This window comes from Euwallacea fornicatus, chromosome 32, assembly GCF_040115645.1.
Source record: "Euwallacea fornicatus isolate EFF26 chromosome 32, ASM4011564v1, whole genome shotgun sequence".
Taxonomy (NCBI): Eukaryota; Metazoa; Arthropoda; class Insecta; order Coleoptera; family Curculionidae; genus Euwallacea; species Euwallacea fornicatus.
The window spans coordinates 941284-961162 of NC_089572.1; the positions used below are offsets into that span (position 1 = coordinate 941284).

Consider the following 19879-nt stretch of genomic DNA (forward strand, 5'->3'; position numbering starts at 1 on the left):
CCCTCAATCTCCTTCAACATTTCATTTACCCTCACATTGTGGATATTCTTGAAAACGATGATCAAATCGCAGAGAATGATGTGTTCTTCCAACAAAATGGCGTTGCGCCACACTATACAGTTCCTGCACTTTACTTGTTTTTGGATCGACATTTGCCTGAACACAGGATTGATAAAAGAGGTTTTACTGAGTCGCCCCCAAAATTGCCTGATTTAGCACCACTGGACTTTTTCTTATGGGATCATTTAGAAACTGTCGTTTATATAACGAAGTCTACCTTCTTAGAATATCCTCGCCACTGAATAATGATAGTACGTGGTGAAATAACTGCTGACATGCTGCAAAATGTTTGGTAAGAGGTTGAACAAAGACTTTATTATTGTAAGGACGTAAATGGGTCGCAATTTGAACACTTAATTAAATGAAACATCATTTAAAAATTGAGTTTTTTCGATTGATTTCATCAATGTTTTAAAACGGTTTTTTTACAATATTTAAAGACGGAGCAAAAAACTTTCAGCATATTCGTAAAGAGAATTTAAACACTTTTGATTTGATATGCGACTTGACCCCCCGCGCCGCTTAAGATTCTTGAAGGGGTTGCCACCTCGTCTAGGGGGATGACTCTACACCTATGATTTTATAATCTAAAAATGTCCCCCTTAAAAAAAAATTGACATTTTTCGGGATTTTCCGAAGAAAAGAAATTCCATTCAAGATATTTCAGGTGGACTGTTTTAAATGGGTCACTCTATATATATATTATCATTTCTATTATTTATACTCAATTGAAAATCGTTTGTTTCAACGACTAGGTGTCTCACTCATGGATTTGGCATTTTAGGTATTTGAGGAAGGAATTCCAGAAAATTTAGTGCCATTGAAAAAGTTATTGAAAGTGTTTTCCGACGATATGTCGCAACCGAGCCCGTGCTATGTAAAAAATTACTTGGGTTGGGGGGATGTATTTGGTATGGGGTGTAAGTTCATCAAATCCTCAATCATCGTCTTCTTCCATGATAATATGTTAGATGTGTTATTGGATTTTCCTATTGCTGGCATAATTTTCAAGATATTGGCATTTATACTTTTAAAAAGCCCACCCTGTATGGAATTATCAAATTTGATGTCCAGTGGATGATCTGATTGATACAACCAATCCTTCCACTATAGTTGAACGTTTCTGATGGTTTGTTAGTGCCCAAAGGATTGAAATCCGCCAAATTCTTGGAACCTTGTTGCAAGGCTATCTGTCCACGATCGTGGCTGAAGATCTCACTCCTGACACCAAAATTTTGTGTTGTGGCCGGTATTTTATACGTGGTCGACACCACGATGTAGATTTGTCAGGATTGAGACGACTCGCTAACTCACTAACAACTCTTTATTTTCTTACTAACCTTCTATACTTTTACTCTGGACTATTTGTTTGAAGGAATTTAAGAGCTTCTAGCGCTATGTACTCTGCCTGAAGAATAATGATAATGATTATTATTTGGGGCTGAAACTTACTTACATGCGTGTAGGATAACTTATCTAAATTACACTGCTAAGGGCAGACACCCGGGGACTTGAGACTTTGGTCGCAGTTAATTGTCCATGTACCGATGAAAGGGCATGCTGGTGATAGTCCAATTGTTCTAAATTATTCCTATGATAACCTCATATTATTGGGAAAGGTTCATGTTGTCTGAGATAAGAAGATATGTGACAGACGCTGGGTTTAAGGATGAGAAGGTATATAACACCACCCATGTTAAAATCCATTAATATATAATATGTATAATCAATAGGAATGCGCCTACACCTATGCACAATGTTTGTATCTCGTTCACTACGTCGTATGTTTCCAGATGTTTCACGAATCTATTGAAATAATCCTCTGTGGAGAGCTGATGTTCAGAAAGACCTGATTCCAATAAAGAACAATAATTTTCCATTGTTTTTTGCATAAAAGGTACTTCGAAATCAATGCTTACGCTATGCGATTGGGGGTTTAGCGATTCATCAGAAGAGATATTGCGTTGATCCGTTCCATGGTGCGGACTGATTGAAATTGTACTGCACGGAATTCGTTTTACGGAAAAGTTGAATGATGTGATGAAATTGGAACATAACCAGCAACAATTTAAGGTTGGTGCTTTTAGCGTTGCAATAGGTACAATGAACGTGGAGTAACTAACAGAACTTCAAAATGGAAATTTGCGAATACTTCCATTCTATTAGCACCATTGCAAACAGACATTTAAACAATGAGTTTATGCCAATCATTTGTATATTAAAGCTTCAACTAGGCGTGCACAACCGGTTACAGTGTTCGCATATAAGAACATAATATTTAATCTTGTTAAGGTTAATCTCCATTCAGGTTCGGTTGCGTAAGCACGGGGCACCTTGTGTGTGTAGTACGTATTGATCCTTTTGGTGTCAGTTTTTATCTTCCAGTCATGCAGGTACTTCAATTTACTTGTTTATCACCTGGTTCCACTAGACGTAAACGCACAAATAAGTATATGCCATGTGTGCTGATCGCCTCTTTCAACAGTATTCTACGGAAGATTAGAAGTGGTTTCAACTGCGCAGCTAAAAGCGCCATTAACGATTATTATTGCCGCTTGTTGATCGGTTTCATATTTTTGCTAATGATTAGAAAATCTACGACTTCGTATCAGAAAACGGTGAGAATTAATAAAATGAAAAATAAGGCGATCACACCTAGAGAGAGTGCCGCAAGATCTGAGCTTGCGATTAGCTGGCCCTAAGAAGCCTCAATTAGAATACACTCTACTTGTGTTTTTATCACAGGTTTAAATAAACGCCTGTGGTTATCTACCTTAAACAACCAGTTGATATATCCTTGACATAATAACTATTGTTGTAATTGATTTTAGCAGTTTGTGGTCTTGTAGTTCGGCTGATCAGTTGCGATTTTTCTTTTTCAGAATCGGTTCATCAACATGTTGAGTGGTCTTATAGTTCTGGGATTGGCAGCCGTCGCCTCAGCCGAGGTAGGTATGAGATATTCGTCATTCATAAGATTTGAGAATTATTTGATGTGATATTTGGTCCACCGGCTGCTCGCAGCGGCATTAAAGCACGAACCTCTGAACTGCCCTCTTTATCGCTCTGTGTTCGAAGATTGAGTGTAACATTCCACCTCAGGGCATTTATGTGTAATGACGTCATGAAATTAATATCCAGGACGACTTCTCTACTTTAGGCAATTCTTTTTGCAAAATTTGCTGTGCGGAGGACAAAGGTTTTTTTTAAATTACATACCCGCATACCACCGATATTCATACGCGATATTCTCAGTGGAAACCCCCGTGTATGCATTTGCCAAGTTCGTGATTGCTCAATGTTAATTTGCGGTTATTTAAGTGAAGTCCGACTCGTTACAATATTCTAGAATTAAGTATATTCAAATAGTTATCAGAAACAGTTGTTTTTACCAGCTAATTCTATTCTTATTTGCAATAATGCACTTTCTACATTTTTTTTTGCTTTGCACTATTTTTTCCACGCTGTCTTGTTACGCTTTTTTCCTACACTTTGTTGCATACTTTTTAACCATATCTTCGGATACGCCTCACGCAACTGAAACTGAAAAATAAAGAGATTGCAGGTGGCGAGGCCACCTTCACATACCTTTATTTCATTTATAAATGATACCTAACTGATATTTCACACTTCACGCAGAACCGTGCCAGTGCATACATCACTCCATTTAATGGATCTTCTGTAGAAGGATTGGTGAATTTCACCGAAACGTTAAATGGTGTCTTGATCCAAGGTAGAATCACCGGGCTTCGAAAGGGTAAGTGTTATCCTTTAACCATAGGGTTGGCAGCTACGTTCTCGCCATTTTTTTTTTTTTTCAAAATTTTATCGACTGGAGTCGCTTCTTTGTAGCAGTGTGGGAGAACTCCGTTTTCCTTGCCAGTTCTCATATCGTTTAATGCGTGTAAAAATTGCTTCAACCGTTTTTGATCGAATTCAACAGGATGACCAGAACAAGGCGCGTCTTTGAGGTTAAAACTTCAATTGCTGACCATGGCATATCCACCTCGAGCGATTTTTTCAGCTACGACACTTTGTCCCTACACAGCACAAATGTCGCGAGCAGCTTCTTTAAACCTTGGTTAAAAGCAAAAAAAGGATATGTCCAAGGTGTTCGTTCTTTTCAACTTGATATTTCGTTTGTAATAATCCAAAAATTAACAAAAATCAACTCCGACGAGAAAAGAAAACGTCGATTCTGGTAGAACAAAACATTCTCCATTGAATTGTTTAAAACACTTAATGATATGCGGAATTTAAAAATGAACTGCGAGAACTTAGTTGCGAATCTGATACTGTAGGATTAGTTCCGATTGATAAAAATCAAACTGCAACTAAAAAATAAATGTATTATTTTTATACTTCACCTGATGTTTTTATACCGAATATCTCTAGGCCAAGCTACAAATAATAGTTGAGCTATTATACAGGGTGTTTCTTAAGTACGGTACATAACTTCGGGAGCGTATTCTACAGCTAAAATGAAGGTAATTTAGTCATATAGACTATATCCCAAAAATGATTCGTTGCGGAAATACAGGGTGTGAAAATTTCTTTTTTAAAAAATTACAATTTTTTAAATATTTCCGAAACTACTTGAGACATTTTAATAAAATTTTGCAGGATTTGAGAGTTAGCAACGGTGCGTATTTTACGCTAAAAACAGTGGCTGTTGTGGTAGGATAATTGCTGGATATTTTAAAGAAAAAATGTGGTACGCCACTGTTATTTTCCAATATTTTGTTCCTTTTTTTATTATGTGTTCGATTTGGAAGAAAAAAAGTCTCTTGACTTTTTTTCGTAGGACGCACCGTTTTCGAGTAAATAAACAAAAACCGCAATGTAATAAGTACTATTCGTGAATGAATACACCACATTTTTCCTTTAAAATATCCAGCAATTATCCTGATAAAGGTCCTGATATAAGAAAATCATTTTTTTCCAGGGTGAGAAGATTTTTTGGAACGAGTAAAAATTTTTATGAAGAGTAATTTTTTGTCAACAAACGTCAAATTTTGTTCATTTGGGATACAATCACTCCTATATGCGGACACCCGGTATTCAGGGATTGTCAAAAACCAGATGGTTCGGCCTTACTTTTTTGAAAATACTTTAAACGGGCTAAGAAAACGTGAACTTGTACAACATTTAATTAATCGGCACTTTAGGAATTTTATTTCTTAGAAATAATAACCCATTAACGTATCACCAAAATTGATGGTTCCAGCACGGTGATGCATTACTGCATTATGCAGTTCAGGTCAGGCAGTATCTCGATGACGTAACATGTCCCAACAGATGGATTGCAAGACGTGGGTTTATTGAATGGGCACTAAGGTCTCCGGATGTTAATCCTTTAGATCACTTTTTGTGGGGCTATTTGAAAAATGTGCGAAAAAACTAGACCTGAAACAATTGACGTTTAAAAATTGTACTCAGGAGAGGATGCGCTGATGTTAGTTAAAAAACAATAAATATGGTTCAGTATGAGTTTTTGCCGCTGTTTGGGATACTGCCAGGCTTAAAAAGGGTTTGAATTTGAACATGTATTAAAAAATAATTATAATTGATACATATTAACAATATGTTTCATTAAAATTTATTTTAGCGTTAACGCAAACAAAAATATATTTCTAAAAATGATCAAAAAATTTATTATACAGGGTGTCTCGTAAACTTTCGACAATACTGCGCTTGATGGAAGGTCCATTTTTGAGAAGTCAGAAAATAAAGAAATAGCATTAATGAAAATATCATGGATTTCGAGATATTTACACTTTTTTCAAAATCGACAAAAATTATCATCGCTTGATGATATTTCGTACTATCACTGTTACACCGCTCCAAGTAGAGGAGCAAAATTTCTGTATTAGTTTCGTCAATGGTCATTGTCCAAAAACACATCAATGGACTTTACATGTATGCTTCGGATTTTTAAAAATCAGCTTTCTTTTAACTGATTTCTGATAACTCCACTTCTATTATGTAACTTTTGCTCCCTACTGTAGCAATGGATGTACAGCTATCTTGAAGCCCTTAGGCTCAAAAAATAGTGCCGTTCTTCTAGATTCTAAAATGGTGTAATAAGTATGTGTTCCTTAAACAGAAAATATTTATTTAGTTCGTTAGATGGAACAAGTACAATTTTTTCACCATATTGCAAAACCGTTCATTTGCGCTACTAATGAAAATTAATACCAAATAATATAAATTATACAAAAAAAACTTAAAGTAAGTGTACAAAATGACCCCCATTGGCTCTAATGCACGTTTGGCATCTAGGCATAATCGATCTTTTTTGACTGATCGATATTGAGCTTCGTTAATTTCCTGCGCTTCTCTAAAGACCTTTTGTCGTAGCTCTTTACGATTGTCTGCTAGCAATGTGTAAACTTTTTCTTGCAAACAATCCCAATAAAAAAAATCCAATGGATTTAGGTCCGGCGAGCGTGGTGGCCACAAAATAGGTCATCGACGTCCAATCCACCTACCAGGAAAAACGTTTGTTAGGTGTTCTCTCACAACCAGTGCATAGTGGAAAGGATATCCGTCATGTTGGAACCACATTTGTCTTCTTATTAACAGAGAAACATCTTCAAGTAAAACTGATAGCTGATTCCGCAAGAATTGCAAATAATTTTCAGCATTTAAATATTTGGGTAATTCTACTGGTTCTATAATTTTATTATCGATTATCCCTATCCAAACGTAGATTTTAAACTGATGCTGAAAATTATTTTCCATGAAAACATGTGGATTCTCTATTTGCCAACTGTGAAAGTTACGAATGTTGAAAATACCACTTCGCTTGCATGAAGACGCATCTGTCCAAAGAATGCGATCGAAAAACGTTGGATCTAGACGCATTTTCCGTAACATTCGTGTACAAAAATCCACTTTGTGTTAAAGGTCTCCTGGAAGAATGGCCTAGTACTCTTTGGATATGATATGGGTACATTAGATTCCGCTTTAAAATTCGACGTGCAATTGGTTTTGGAATGACTGTCCGACGTTCAATATCTCGTACTGACATAGTTGGATCCCGATATATTTCTTCCAATGCATCTTCATCATCAATCACCTGAGGTCTGCCTCCTCCAGCACGTCTTCCTAGCAATTTTCCTTCAGAACAGGCGTTGTGCACGGCAGTGAAACCGCGTGATCCAGGATGATTTCGAAACGGAGATCGTTTCCAGTGGTAGAGCACTGTTCGCACACAGCAAAAAATTTTATGTCTTATATGGAACAACGATGCACCTTTTTACAGAAAATAAGCAAAAACAGGGGTAAGAAAATTTAGCGCTGACGTCATTTCGGAACAATGACAACGTCACAGCTAATATTATCGAACCAAAATATGTGGAATATTAAACGAAAGACGAAGTGTCCAGGAACTTTTTTATTTTTTTAATTCTGGACCGAGAAAACTAATTTACATATTCCATACTTTTTGTATGCACACACTGTATAATAATCATAAACTGACAAAAAAAACTAAAATGGCTTCAAATTGGCCTTCGAAAACTGCAATTCTTTCTTCCTTCAAACTACTTCGTAGCTCTGCCAATTGTCGAGATCCCTCCCCTATCGCCGAAAAAGCTCATCCTGTATAATGGTGAAAAGTGTGCATTGAATTTTGCAAAACCCAAATGTGTTTGCTACAAAATTTTTCCAGCAGAAGTCCATTGGGCTTCTACAAATTAAAAACTGTGATGTAAATTTGTTCTATTTTTAGGAGCTCACGGCTTCCACATTCACGTTTACGGTGATTTGTCTAATGGATGTATTTCCACTGGCGGACACTTCAATCCAAAAAATGTAAGTAGTTTTTAACACGCAGCAGAAAGTTTACGGGCTTAAATGTTTAACGCCATGTTAAGCTCTGTCCCATTAGAACGACAATCTTAGCAGAAGTAAGATAGTCAGAATTGTACAGGAATTAGTCCATCAGATCAAGAAAGCTTCCAGAAATGTCTAAAATTTGAATTTTAAAAAGCGAAAGGAAGAAGAAACTGATCTATATGGAAATTATTCTCTTAATAGTCTTGTGGCAGACAAACTTAAAGTGGCTAAACAAGAAATCCAACAACTAATTGACTTAGGTATCTGTCGTCCTTCCAATAGTCCTTGGGCCAGTCCTCTTCATATGGTTCCCAAAAAAAACTCTTCTGGTTGGAGACCAGTTGGTGATTATCGCAGACTCAATTCAATTACTGTAGATGACAAATATCCTGTTCCTAACTTACACGATTTTTCATATTTCCTCGAAGGAAAAACAATATTTTCTACCATCGATCTCGTTAGCGCTTCTCATCAAATTCCAGTCGAGGAAGAATCAATTCCAAAAACAGCTATCATCACACCTTTTGGCTTATTCGAGTTCACACGGATGCAATTTGGACTAAAAAACGCAGCACAATCATTCCAACGCTTCATCAATGAAGTACTTGGAAATTTGAATTTCTGTTTTTCTTACATTGACGATATCCTAAATGCATCGAACAACGAAACTCAACACAAGGAACACCTCAAAAATTATTTTCGAACGTTTACATCAATATGGATTGACAATAAATTTAGATAAATGTGTTTTTGGTGAACATCAAGTTCGTTTTCTCGGATACCAAATCTCTGAAAAAGGTTCTTCACCTCTTCCCGAGAAGGTTTCCACCATCTCAAACTATCCTCTTCCTACATCATTTTCTGATCTCAGACGTTTTTTGGGAATGATTAACTTTTATCGCAAATGCACACACCTCAAGCAGCACATCATCAAATCATTTTTCATGATCTTCACAAAAATTGCAAAAAGAATGATAAAACAACTATCAAGTGGACCGATGAAACTATAGAAGCTTTCAATACTTGTAAATTTGACTTGGCTAACGCTGCTATTTTAGTACATCCTAGTTTGTCAGCACCACTTTCATTGACAGTAGATGCATCAGATTTTGCTATGGGAGCAGTTGTTGAGCAATTAGAAAATAACTCATGGAAACCGTTAAGTTTTTTTCCAAGAGTCTCATTAAGCTCCTTCTATTTTGGTAGTTATGTATATCGCCTTGCGACGAAAGCTTAAATGAATTTAATGCTTCGATCATTGACTACCCCTCTGCCCAATTACAAATCTTATTGTCTTATTTCTCCTAGGTATCTCATGGGGCACCCGACGCCTCTGAGCGCCATGTAGGAGATTTGGGAAATATTGAATCTGACGATACAGAAGTAGCTGCTTTCTCTTTTAACGACACCGTCATTGCTTTGTCTGGGGAAAACAACATTATTGGTAGAAGTGTCGTTATCCATAGCGATCCAGACGACATGGGATTAGGTAAGACCGATACTATTACAGTATGCGACTTACTTGCTGAATGATATATAGAGATGATTCTGATATTCGTGTCACGAATAGGACTTTTTTTTTTTAATTTGCAGGTAACGAAAAGGACTCCAAAACCACCGGACATGCCGGTCTTCGGATTGGATGTGGCGTCATTGGAACCAAGTAATTATATTGTCTAACTTGTGTTCCTTGGTTTATGCTTCTCTATGTTGCCTTTTAACAATAAAAATGTTACCTTTTTTGTCGTTTATGTGATTTACTAATAGAAACTGTTCGTTTTTAAGTGCTTGATCATGCGAAGAGGCAGAATTCCGTCACGAGGCTAAGTACGGTGTAAACAGTTTTATTTGTGTATTTTCATCCGCATTAAGGTCAATTGAAATATCATAACCCATCAAAGTTAGTAGCGCACACCATCATAATGTCACAATATCTTCTATTAAACCGTTCTTATGCACTTCTTTTCTGAGTAGCGACTTAAATCACTTGAAATGTTGGTTGTTGTCGCAGCATTACCTATTGCTTCCTGGTCATTTTTGCTTGGGATATACCTGTACGTATGTATCTCTAATACCGTGCCTGAATATACGGGGTGAGTCGGGAGGATCGTGCCAAACTTCAGGAGCGTGTTGTACATGAAAAATAAATGTAAAAAAACTCAAATGTTGTTATCCGATTTTCTTTTGTTTACAAGTTATAGCGTAAATAAAGTTAAAACATAAAAGTTAAGCAACATTTAGACAAAACGTTTCCTGGACGTTGGATCGGTCGCGGTGGCCCTATTAGTTGGCCTCCAAGGTCTCCAGACCTGACACCACTAGACTATTGTTTGTGGGGTTGGTTTAAAACTGAAGTGTACAGAGTAAAAGTGGACACTCAAGATGCACTAATTCAACGCATTAGAAATGCTGCAGCTGCCATTAAAGAAAGACATGAAACAATCAGGAGCGCAACGAATGCTCTTCATAGACGAAGCCGAAAATGTTTACAAGCTAATGGCGATATTTTTGAACATTTGCTATGATATCCAAACGTTCATTTATGGAATTTCTTATGAAAATTATAAATTTTTTTAATTTTATGTTTTAATTTTATTTACGCTGTAACTTGTAAACAAACGAAAATCGGATAACAACATTTGAGTTTTTTTACATTCATTTTTCATGTAGAACACGCTCCTGAAGTTTGGCACGATCCTCCCGACTCACCTTGTATACAGCGTAACGCATAAAGTTCGCATCATGTGGAATGTTATTTTACTCATAAATTCGGGTAAATTTTAATTTTGCCTTCGGGTGGTGCTTCAGAAACGCTGAGAAATGACATACATATCAAAAAAACAATGCCTGTTTATAACTGTCAAATTGCAATTTTTTGCAAAAACTTCCAAAATCTACAATTATTTCTAAATATTTTGGAAAATCACAAAGGAAAAAGTCTCTCAGTTTCTTATTTTCCACCCATACGCCAGTTTTCAATTCTCTAGGATGACTTTTTTTTTTAACTGTTTCGTATTCCTGAATTTTCAAAATATTTAAATTGGTCAGCAGCCTTGTAAGAATAATTACAGTATATCAAAGTAATTCTCTGAATGAGTATTGTTTAGCTAAAGTTGTAACAAATTCATCTTTTAAAGAAAATGTTGAATTTATTAAAGCCGCTACGTTCGCCTTGGAGCAAAGTTGATCTAGCTCATAAAGAAAATATTGAGGTTACCTTATTCCGGTATTTTTACAAAATTTATTGGCACGGAATTAGATATAAACAAATGTTAGCGTAAAATAATTGTTGCTCACCGATGTGAACACTTCGAAAATGCAAAAATACAAAAAGAAAATAACAAAAAACGAAAGTCATTCGAGAAAATTGAAAATTGCCATTTGGGTAGGAAATAAGAAACTGGGAAACTTTTGTCCTTGTGAATTTTCAAAATTTTGGTAAACAATGCTACATTTTGAATGTTTTTCAAAAGAAATGGCAATTTGACAGTTATAGTAATTTTTTTCCAATTCGTATGTCATTTCTCATCATTTCTGAAGCACAACCCGAAGACAAAGTTAAAATTTATCCAATTCCATAAGTGAAAAAAGTTTCCATATGATGCAGACTTTACGGGTCACACTGTAACTAAGATTTTTATGGATTGGATGTTAGTCTCTTGATAATTATACTAATTTATTAAATCCAATTTGACTTCCTTCATAATCAAAACAGAGTTGTCATGAAAATGGATTTATCACACTACCTGAGTGGATCGGAAAACTGGCCAGTCTGGGATTTACAAACAATATTATCGTTCTTATACAGGGTTCTGCGATAGTGTGTCAGACTTTCTCAACTCGTGCACTAATTTAGTAATTTTTTTTCTGCGAGATTGCACAGCACATAAAGGCATATTTTCGTAAATTATTTTTTAAGGTACATGGTGATCCCAAAAATTGTGGCGATATACAGCTTTGCTATTTTAAATACCCCCCCCCCCCCCATTTTATTTTTGTAATTTCTGAATTTCTCGTTAAATTTTGAGAAGTTGCATATCGTCACACTTTTCGGGATCTCTTTGTACTTAGGAAATCATTTCTGGAAGTATGGGTTTATGTGCTGTATAATCCTGCAGAAGACAAATGTTGTTAACTTTATTGGTACAAAAGCTAAGGAAGTCTTATGTAGTATTGCAGGACCCTCTATTTACCCTTTACGTTCAACCAGAATATATGACTTTTTTGTTATATTTTTGTCGTTAACCCTAAGGTCAAGACCGAAAGTTGACCTAGGGGATCGGCAACACCATTTTCTGATCCTCGTTATTGGCCTGTCCACAAAGTCATTGCGTATTTTACAATGGAAATTAAAAACACTTTTTTTAACTAAAAATGACAACTTGGTTAAATTGTGCATTTCCCGTTTTGTTCAATAACATTTTTTGATCTTTAGAGCAATTTCATGATACCGCGCTGATAAAAATTAAATTCTTTTTTTGCAAAAAATGTACGTTTTCACATCTTCATCAGCCGCGGAAGTTTTTCCCTTAAAGGCATTTTGCATCGAAACAGATGATAGTCCGATGGTGTTAAGTCGAAGAAATAGGGTGGTCGCAGCAAAACGCCTCATCTAAGTTCTGGCTATTTCTGGATGATGGTCAAACCTGTATATAGTTTGGCATTCTCTTGATAAAACCCTACACCCTTACGAATTACAAATCCTGACGGCACATTTTTTCTTTATCTCGTTACTTGATTGATCCAGTTGACGACACCTTTATAATCCTATCAAAAAATAACATAACTTTTCTTTGGTGAATATCCGCTTCTGGAGTGCTTTAAGCTAGCTCATTACGCTTCGTCCACGACCTTTTACGTACGACATTGTTGTTAACGATCCATTCTTCATCACCTTTCATCATATGTTTCAAAAACGAGTAATTTTCTTCTTGCTTAAAGAGTGCATTGAGTTCACGTGGCACTCATGCATTGAGTTTACTAAGGTATCCAATATGCTTGAAATGATTTTTAGTCATTGATTTCGATACGTTTAGACTGCCAGTAATCTCCCGTATGGTTAGTTCAGGTTAGTTCAACACGTTAGACACAGTCTCCATTTTGTCTTCATCAACCTCATTTGACCCTCCTGACCGTACCGAATCTTTGAAAGTAAAATTGCTAAATTGAATTTTGGCAAACCAATTTTGACCGAGGTTTTAACACTGTTATCGAATGATTAAAAATTCATTCAATGGAAAAACATGCAATGAGTTTATGGACAACTCAATAGTACGTTTTTCTGAACTTTCCGTCTGCAAAACAATGCCACAGAACATTGAAGGGTATCAATGGCTCTGAAGGCATGTTTAAATTTCTTTAACTCAAATATAAACAACAATAAAATGCCAGGGGAAGATGGCTGTAAGATATACTGGCGAGCATAAAATTCGGGTCACTTTAGTATTTTCGAAATGTTTGCCTTCCTAACTTCCAAAAAAATTATTTTGTGCTACCGAAAAAAAACTCATAATGACATTAATATCGCGTATTTCCCCCTCTAGCGTTTATGACAGCCTGCAAGCGTCGGGGCATGCTTTCAATGAGGTTGCGAATAACATCCTAGGGTAGGTTTTTCCATATTTCCTGAAGAAATTCTCGCAATTCCCTAGCCGTTCTTGGAGCGGGTACAAGACTGCGAAGACGTCTTTCCATCTCGTCCCAAACATGTTCTATGGGATTTAGGTCGGGACTTCGCGCAGGCCGAATTTTATGCTCGCCAGTGTATATTGTTGCTTACGTAACGGAAAATGTGTTTAGGGGGTTTCTTCACGTTTCCAGATTCAAATCTGCTGGCTCATTTTGAAAAACTCTATTTTCCGGTCATGCACCGAAATAACTGTTTATATTTTCCAGGAATGACTTAAACAGTGGGACTAGCAGCCTTGTGGCTACATCAGCATTTACCGCGTTAGTAGGATTGACCATAGCAGGCGTAAATGGAATGGGGTTCTAAGATACATACTTTTAAAAGGTGTGTGCGTTGTATGAACACTTAATAATAACAAGAGCTGTAAATATGCTAATATTACATGTAAAGTCTGATAAGTTCAAGGCACCAGTTTTAATTTATTGCTGAATAAATTTTACTAAAATAAACTTAATTCAGCTAGCTACTTCAATTCATTTACTATCTACTTCGTTAATTACCCATCTAGCTCCTGCACCTCATGTATCGACTTTTTGAAAGTGAATTACGAATGCCATATGTCGTAATACCAAAAACGTACATGGCCATTAAGTGGAAAGGAACTCACAGCACTGTGTAATTGGGAAACCCTTGTTAGGGGACCATTGAACACAGTGAACGAACAGTGAAGCTCTGGACAGTGACGATTGTGTTGTTAACACAGACGCGCCTTACTCCGATGGTATGAATCGACCCTTTGAAAAGCAATGAGTGGTCCAGCGACTGATTTGTTTTCGGGATTAATCAGTAAACCTAAGTTCAATAAACCCATAACAGCAACTTTAATCACTACTAAAAGTGAACCAAACCTGCTTAATGTGTAAAGAACTCTTAAATAAAATAAAAAAAGCTTTCGGTAACAGTAAATTTTTGAGGCTCTTCCCGGTCGTGAATGAGACCCGCGTGAAGCACTCAAGAAAGAGGAAACAGAATAACGATGGTAAGAATGAAAATTAAAAATGCAAGAAACACTAAATACCTCCGGTAATCTCCCTAAACTCTCTCAGCCACATAGCAAACTCAAGAATACGGTTCTCTAAAGGTACAAGTTCTACGTCATCCAAAACGAAAATTTAAAAGCCATCAACCGAGATAACTAAATTTGGTACCCACGCAGGTGGAAATATCTAATTGGTTTAAGCCATTAACCAACACCAAAATAGCCGAAGTAAAACACTGCAATGAGATCGGAGTTAATATGTCTCTCACCACTAGCCAGCAAGTCCTCCCTAAGTCATCGTCAACTATCAAGAGGAAAAGAGGTATTGATAGTCCTCCCGCTGCTATTATTCTCAGGTAAGCTGGGATACCACAAAGGTCAAGTATCTACGATGAGGTAAGGAGTAGTTCATCCTCAAATATGCAAAGAACTTCATTGTTATATATGAATGTGGAAGACCCTACTGACTGCGCCAATTAAAAAAATGAAATTTTGAGGCGGGAAACCAGGAATTTCCCACGTGTGTCACAATCTAGGAAAGAACACATGCCTTTGTTCTCACAGGGTTACAAGGGGACATTTTACCGGAGGATGTAAAAAGTGAGCTGATCGAAGAGACCAACATCCCAGTCAAGGCTCTGTTGAAGCGGTCCGCGTCCTATATCTGATGATGATGAATCTGCTCCTATACCCTAAAGAGGTTACGAAACCATATAAAAACGGCCTCAAATGTCCACATAAACTAGGAAAACAGACGTAACCAACGTGAAATCAGTTAATATCGGACGCCTCCATCTCTCAATGCCAGATATTGGGACATGTTGCCAGAAACTACCGTGGAGATTTTCGATGATCCACATGTGTTCAGGTACCATCAAACCATGACGTGCAGAAAAGTTGAGTGAAGGAGTTTGTGAAGGAATGGTCAGTTTGAGATTCGTTTAGGAGGCCCTGTTTTTAGAAGAATTTTAAATTTAAACGTTAAAGATTGAGAACTTCTAAAGGTACTGGAAATTTGAAGTTCTTGCAAGGTAATTTACGACTTATTAATAAAGCGAAAATAATTGACATTAAACTGTTATTTCGAGCTGATATTTGAATAATAAAATAAATAATAAACTAAATACATAAGTATGTATTGTATTTGAAGGACAGTAATTAACTAAACAATCGTAAGGTAAAAATGATTTGTTGTGCAATCAAAAAGCCCACGAGGGTTAGTTAATTTCAGTAACATTTGCATTAAATTAACAAACAATGATGAAAAAAAGCGTTTCTTTGTTGGAAAGTTCCAGAAATTATCTTCACACATGTCCCAGTACCTACACAATACACATAAAGGGTGTTCCATTAGAAAGTGGCCAACTTGAATCTTTCCTACTGTTAAAAAAAAAACTAAAATATGTCAATTTGGAGAGGGAGAGAAGACATCGTTTGAAAAAAAGGTTGTTTCCGAAATGCCATCCCCCCAACGACAATACTATTTATTCTATATAAAACCTTCATGTATTGGGGAAAAGTTAATATGAGAGCTGTACTTAAATTTATTTGAAAACGTAATTGATCTTTTAATAACTGATTTGACAAATCAAGTTAGTGAGAACATCTTGCAAGAAGACTAAATACATTTTCAGCAAGCTCCACCGCATTGTTTTCGCCTAATGCGAAAATAGTTGGATAAAAGATTTCACAACATATGAATTGGTAGAAGGGGACCGATAGAACGGCCTGCAAGATCACCAGACTTAACGTCGTTAGACTATTTTTATAGCGGCATATAAAATCGTTTGTTTACAACGAAACCTAGTTTGATAATTATCAGAATTTGAAAAGAAGAATCACAGAGGCAAGCAGGACTATTCAAGAAGCGGTATTTGAAAATGTCAGGGAAAACTTTTAAAATAGATTTTATTATTGTTCCGAATATAACGCAAAATATTTCAAACATTTCATAAACCAAAAACGTTAAAAATAGGAATTTCAATTTTTCACGTGTTCTATGCAGAAGCTCAAAGATAAGACATGTTCGAATAAAAAAATCTCAGGTTCGATGCTATCAAAACACTAAAAGGAACTATGAAGTTAGAATTACGAAAGACGTCTAAATTAATGACGCAACAGGCCAATGGGGTACCAAAATTTAGAGAAGGAAAATCCATTTTAAACGACATATCTCTTGACCACTTTCACCATTTGAAATGTTTGAGAGGCTGGCTCTGCGAGGAGGGGGGTTGAAAGAGGCGCATTGAATCCTACACGAAATTTGTTAATTAATTGACGTGTTCCGGCGATAAAAAAAAATTAACCCATTTCGGATAACAGAAGTGCAAAATTCTTAAATAGACACCGTGCATGTCTTTTCGTAGGAGTAAAGTGAAGTGAAGCTGCTCGAGAGACCGAAAGGTCCGGAATTAGGGGCTGCGTAATCAATGTTCGGGCCACTCTGACTTTCAGATAAACTGTTTCGTGCAAAAATACCCAAAAACCTTTCAATTAAACCTAAGGTCTCGTGATAAAAAAAAACAATAATTTAGGAGTTCAAAAATAATGAGTAATAATAAGACTAAGTCAGTAAGGTACCTCTTTGAAAAGAACTAAGTGCCTTAAGAAGGGTGGCTACTCCATACCTAAATCTCTTACACTTAGAACTAACGGAAATATAGAAGAGAACAAGTATACATAAGAAGAAAAATATCGCCCTACACGGTAGAGTGCACTGCTGCCAGGTTAGAAATACCTAGAAAAGTTGGTCATTAATCTAAAAATACCAATTAATTTATATTGCCCGTGGTAAAAGACTATAAATCAACTAACACCTACTATGTTTATCACGATCAGGTGTCCTGGTCAGTATTATCAAGATTTATGGCAACCCTCAAAGATCGAAGTGCAATAATACATCATTGGGATTAGCCAGAATATCGTCTTATACAGGGTGAGTCGGGAGGATCGTGCCAAACTTCAGGAGCGTGTTGTACATGAAAAATAAATGTAAAAAAACTCAAATGTTGTTATCCGATTTTCGTTTGTTTACAAGTTATAGCGTAAATAAAATTAAAACATAAAATTTAAAAAAATTATAAATTTCATAAGAAATTCCATAAATGAACGTTTGAATATCATAGTAAATGTTCAAAAATATCGCCATTAACTTGTAAACATTTTCGGCTTCGTCTATGAAGAGCATTCGTTGCGCTCCTGATTGTTTCATGTCTTTCTTTAATGGCAGCTGCAGCATTTCTAATGCGTTGAATTAGTGCATCTTGAGTGTCCATTTTTACTCTGTACACTTCAGTTTTAAACCAACCCCACAAACAATAGTCTAGTGGTGTCAGGTCTGGAGACCTTGGAGGCCAACTAATAGGGCCACCACGACCGATCCAACGTCCAGGAAACGTTTCGTCTAAATGTTGCTTAACCTTTATGTTTTAATTTTATTTACGCTATAACTTGTAAACAAACGAAAATCGGATAACAACATTTGAGTTTTTTACATTTATTTTTCATGTACAACACGCTCCTGAAGTTTGGCACGATCCTACCGACTCACCCTGTATTTAAAAAGGGCACTTAGAAAGAATATCCCTATTAAACGGCATTTCCTTACGGGATATATAGATATAATCTAATTCGTTATCAGCAGGTATAAACCAAAGGTTAATAACATTGACCTTTGGACATTTTTAAACAAACTTTATATATTTATTGTTTACGAAATCGACATGCCGTGATTTATGGTTACTCGTCGATCACCGATCAAATAAAGCAAACGGTCATAAAAAATCATATATATTTACTTATGTACAATTATTAACATCTTAATTACAAATACTTCTCACCATTACTTTTCTTGAGATTAATTTTTGGAACACTAACGGCACAGTACAGTTTCCTGGCCATCACTTTATAGCGCATCACCATATTGTTCTTCAACTTATTTGGAATTACCAACAGGGTGGTGATACTGTTCCCGATGAAGAATGTCAGCATGAACAGAAAAGTTACTAAAACGTGCCAAGAAGACTCGGGATGGCTCATATACATTCCATACAACATATATGCGTTCACCAATTGAAAGATGTAGGCCCCGAAGAGGAATGGGTAGAGAAAAGCCAGACCTCTCCACATCCAGTGCTGGAATCCTTCAACGGTAATTTCCATGTTGTCCTTTTTTCCTAACGCCCTAAGCCGATAGAGGGCCCCACTTTGATAATTGAACTGAAGGTATTGCACTAAACAATTGTATAAATTGTACTTGAAGAATGGCCCCTTGAAATCATCCCAAGCACTATTTTCCGGCCAAACTAATAGAACTATAGAAGCAAACACTGAGAGTCCATGGTGGATCCGCCACCAAGTTTTGATTTTTGATCCGTTAGCCCTCAGAACGCTCTCTCTGATCGTCAAGGTGCAATAATACCATACTAAAAAAAATAAATAGATCTTTTGAAAGAATCTAGAGTTGACGCTCATGTTTAAGAGCACCAACACTGTGGCTATGACGATGCAGATGAGCTTGAACTTCTCGTAGGCATCTTTGTACTTGAACATTACTTCTTCACTTAAGAATCCTACGTTAATATTGCCTAATATTACTCTAAGGTAAACTCCTCCTTGACGAGGCAAAGTTTCTTCGATAATCTGCAGCTGAGCCTCTCTTTTGACGCATTCCTCTTTAATCTCATTCAACTTCTCTGTATTGGCGCACTTCTGTAAATTGTCGTTTATGGCTTTGAGGCGATATCTTTGATGAGCGATCTGGCTGATGAAGGTTTTCTGCTTCGCAATCAGTTCTTTAAGAGATTTCAGGTAATTTTGGTGAGCCTCGTCCAGCAGCTTGTATTCCAGGCCCAACTCTTCCCATTGCAAGTCCAAGTCTTCGTTCATCGCGTTCATCAAACACTTCACTATTAGCACTTGTGTGGACTGAAAACTTCACGCATCAAGAGGATAAATAATTCAAATTCAAACGAAATGTTTTGAGGTAATTGCACGTTTTATATACAATGAACGGACTTATTGATAAGATAACTAAATGATCGCGGCGGAATTTCTCCTGTGACTTTAGCACTTTGCACCGATTTCACTAAAAATATGTATGAATGACTACCGATTTGATTACAGGTTTTGTTACCGAGGTCTATTCTCAAGTTTGAAGTCATTAAAAAATGTATATGACATTGAGCTGCGTCGACTGATGAACACAAATTAGGTTTGATTATGGTGTTTTATATGTGCACGAAGGGTAACCTGAACGGTCATCACAGCATATGGAAAAATCGTGTAGTATTAATTTTATGACAGACTTA

The 19879-nt window shown here is 36.4% G+C and overlaps 2 protein-coding genes across 3 annotated transcripts; one reads left to right on the plus strand and one right to left on the minus strand.

The window, feature by feature from the left end:
* The first annotated feature begins 2293 nt into the window (after positions 1-2293).
* On the plus strand, positions 2294-14057 carry LOC136348361 (superoxide dismutase [Cu-Zn] 5-like). 2 transcript variants are annotated; one of them, XM_066299137.1, is made up of 7 exons: positions 2294-2453; positions 2943-3008; positions 3700-3817; positions 7796-7878; positions 9211-9391; positions 9496-9565; positions 13798-14057. In XM_066299137.1, exons 1-7 carry the CDS (start codon positions 2448-2450, stop codon positions 13895-13897), a joined length of 624 nt encoding a protein of 207 aa, XP_066155234.1. In that variant the 5' UTR covers positions 2294-2447; the 3' UTR covers positions 13898-14057. The 2 variants fall into 2 exon arrangements, with proteins under 2 accessions (XP_066155234.1, XP_066155232.1); XM_066299135.1 differs by lacking the exon at positions 2294-2453 and adding an exon at positions 2499-2678.
* A 4286-nt stretch (positions 14058-18343) lies between these two features.
* On the minus strand, positions 18344-19672 carry LOC136348224 (transmembrane protein 120 homolog). The gene has a single exon (XM_066298878.1). The coding sequence runs from the start codon at positions 19464-19466 to the stop codon at positions 18393-18395; it is 1074 nt and encodes a 357-aa protein (XP_066154975.1). The 5' UTR covers positions 19467-19672; the 3' UTR covers positions 18344-18392.
* Between the last annotated feature and the right edge of the window lie 207 nt (positions 19673-19879).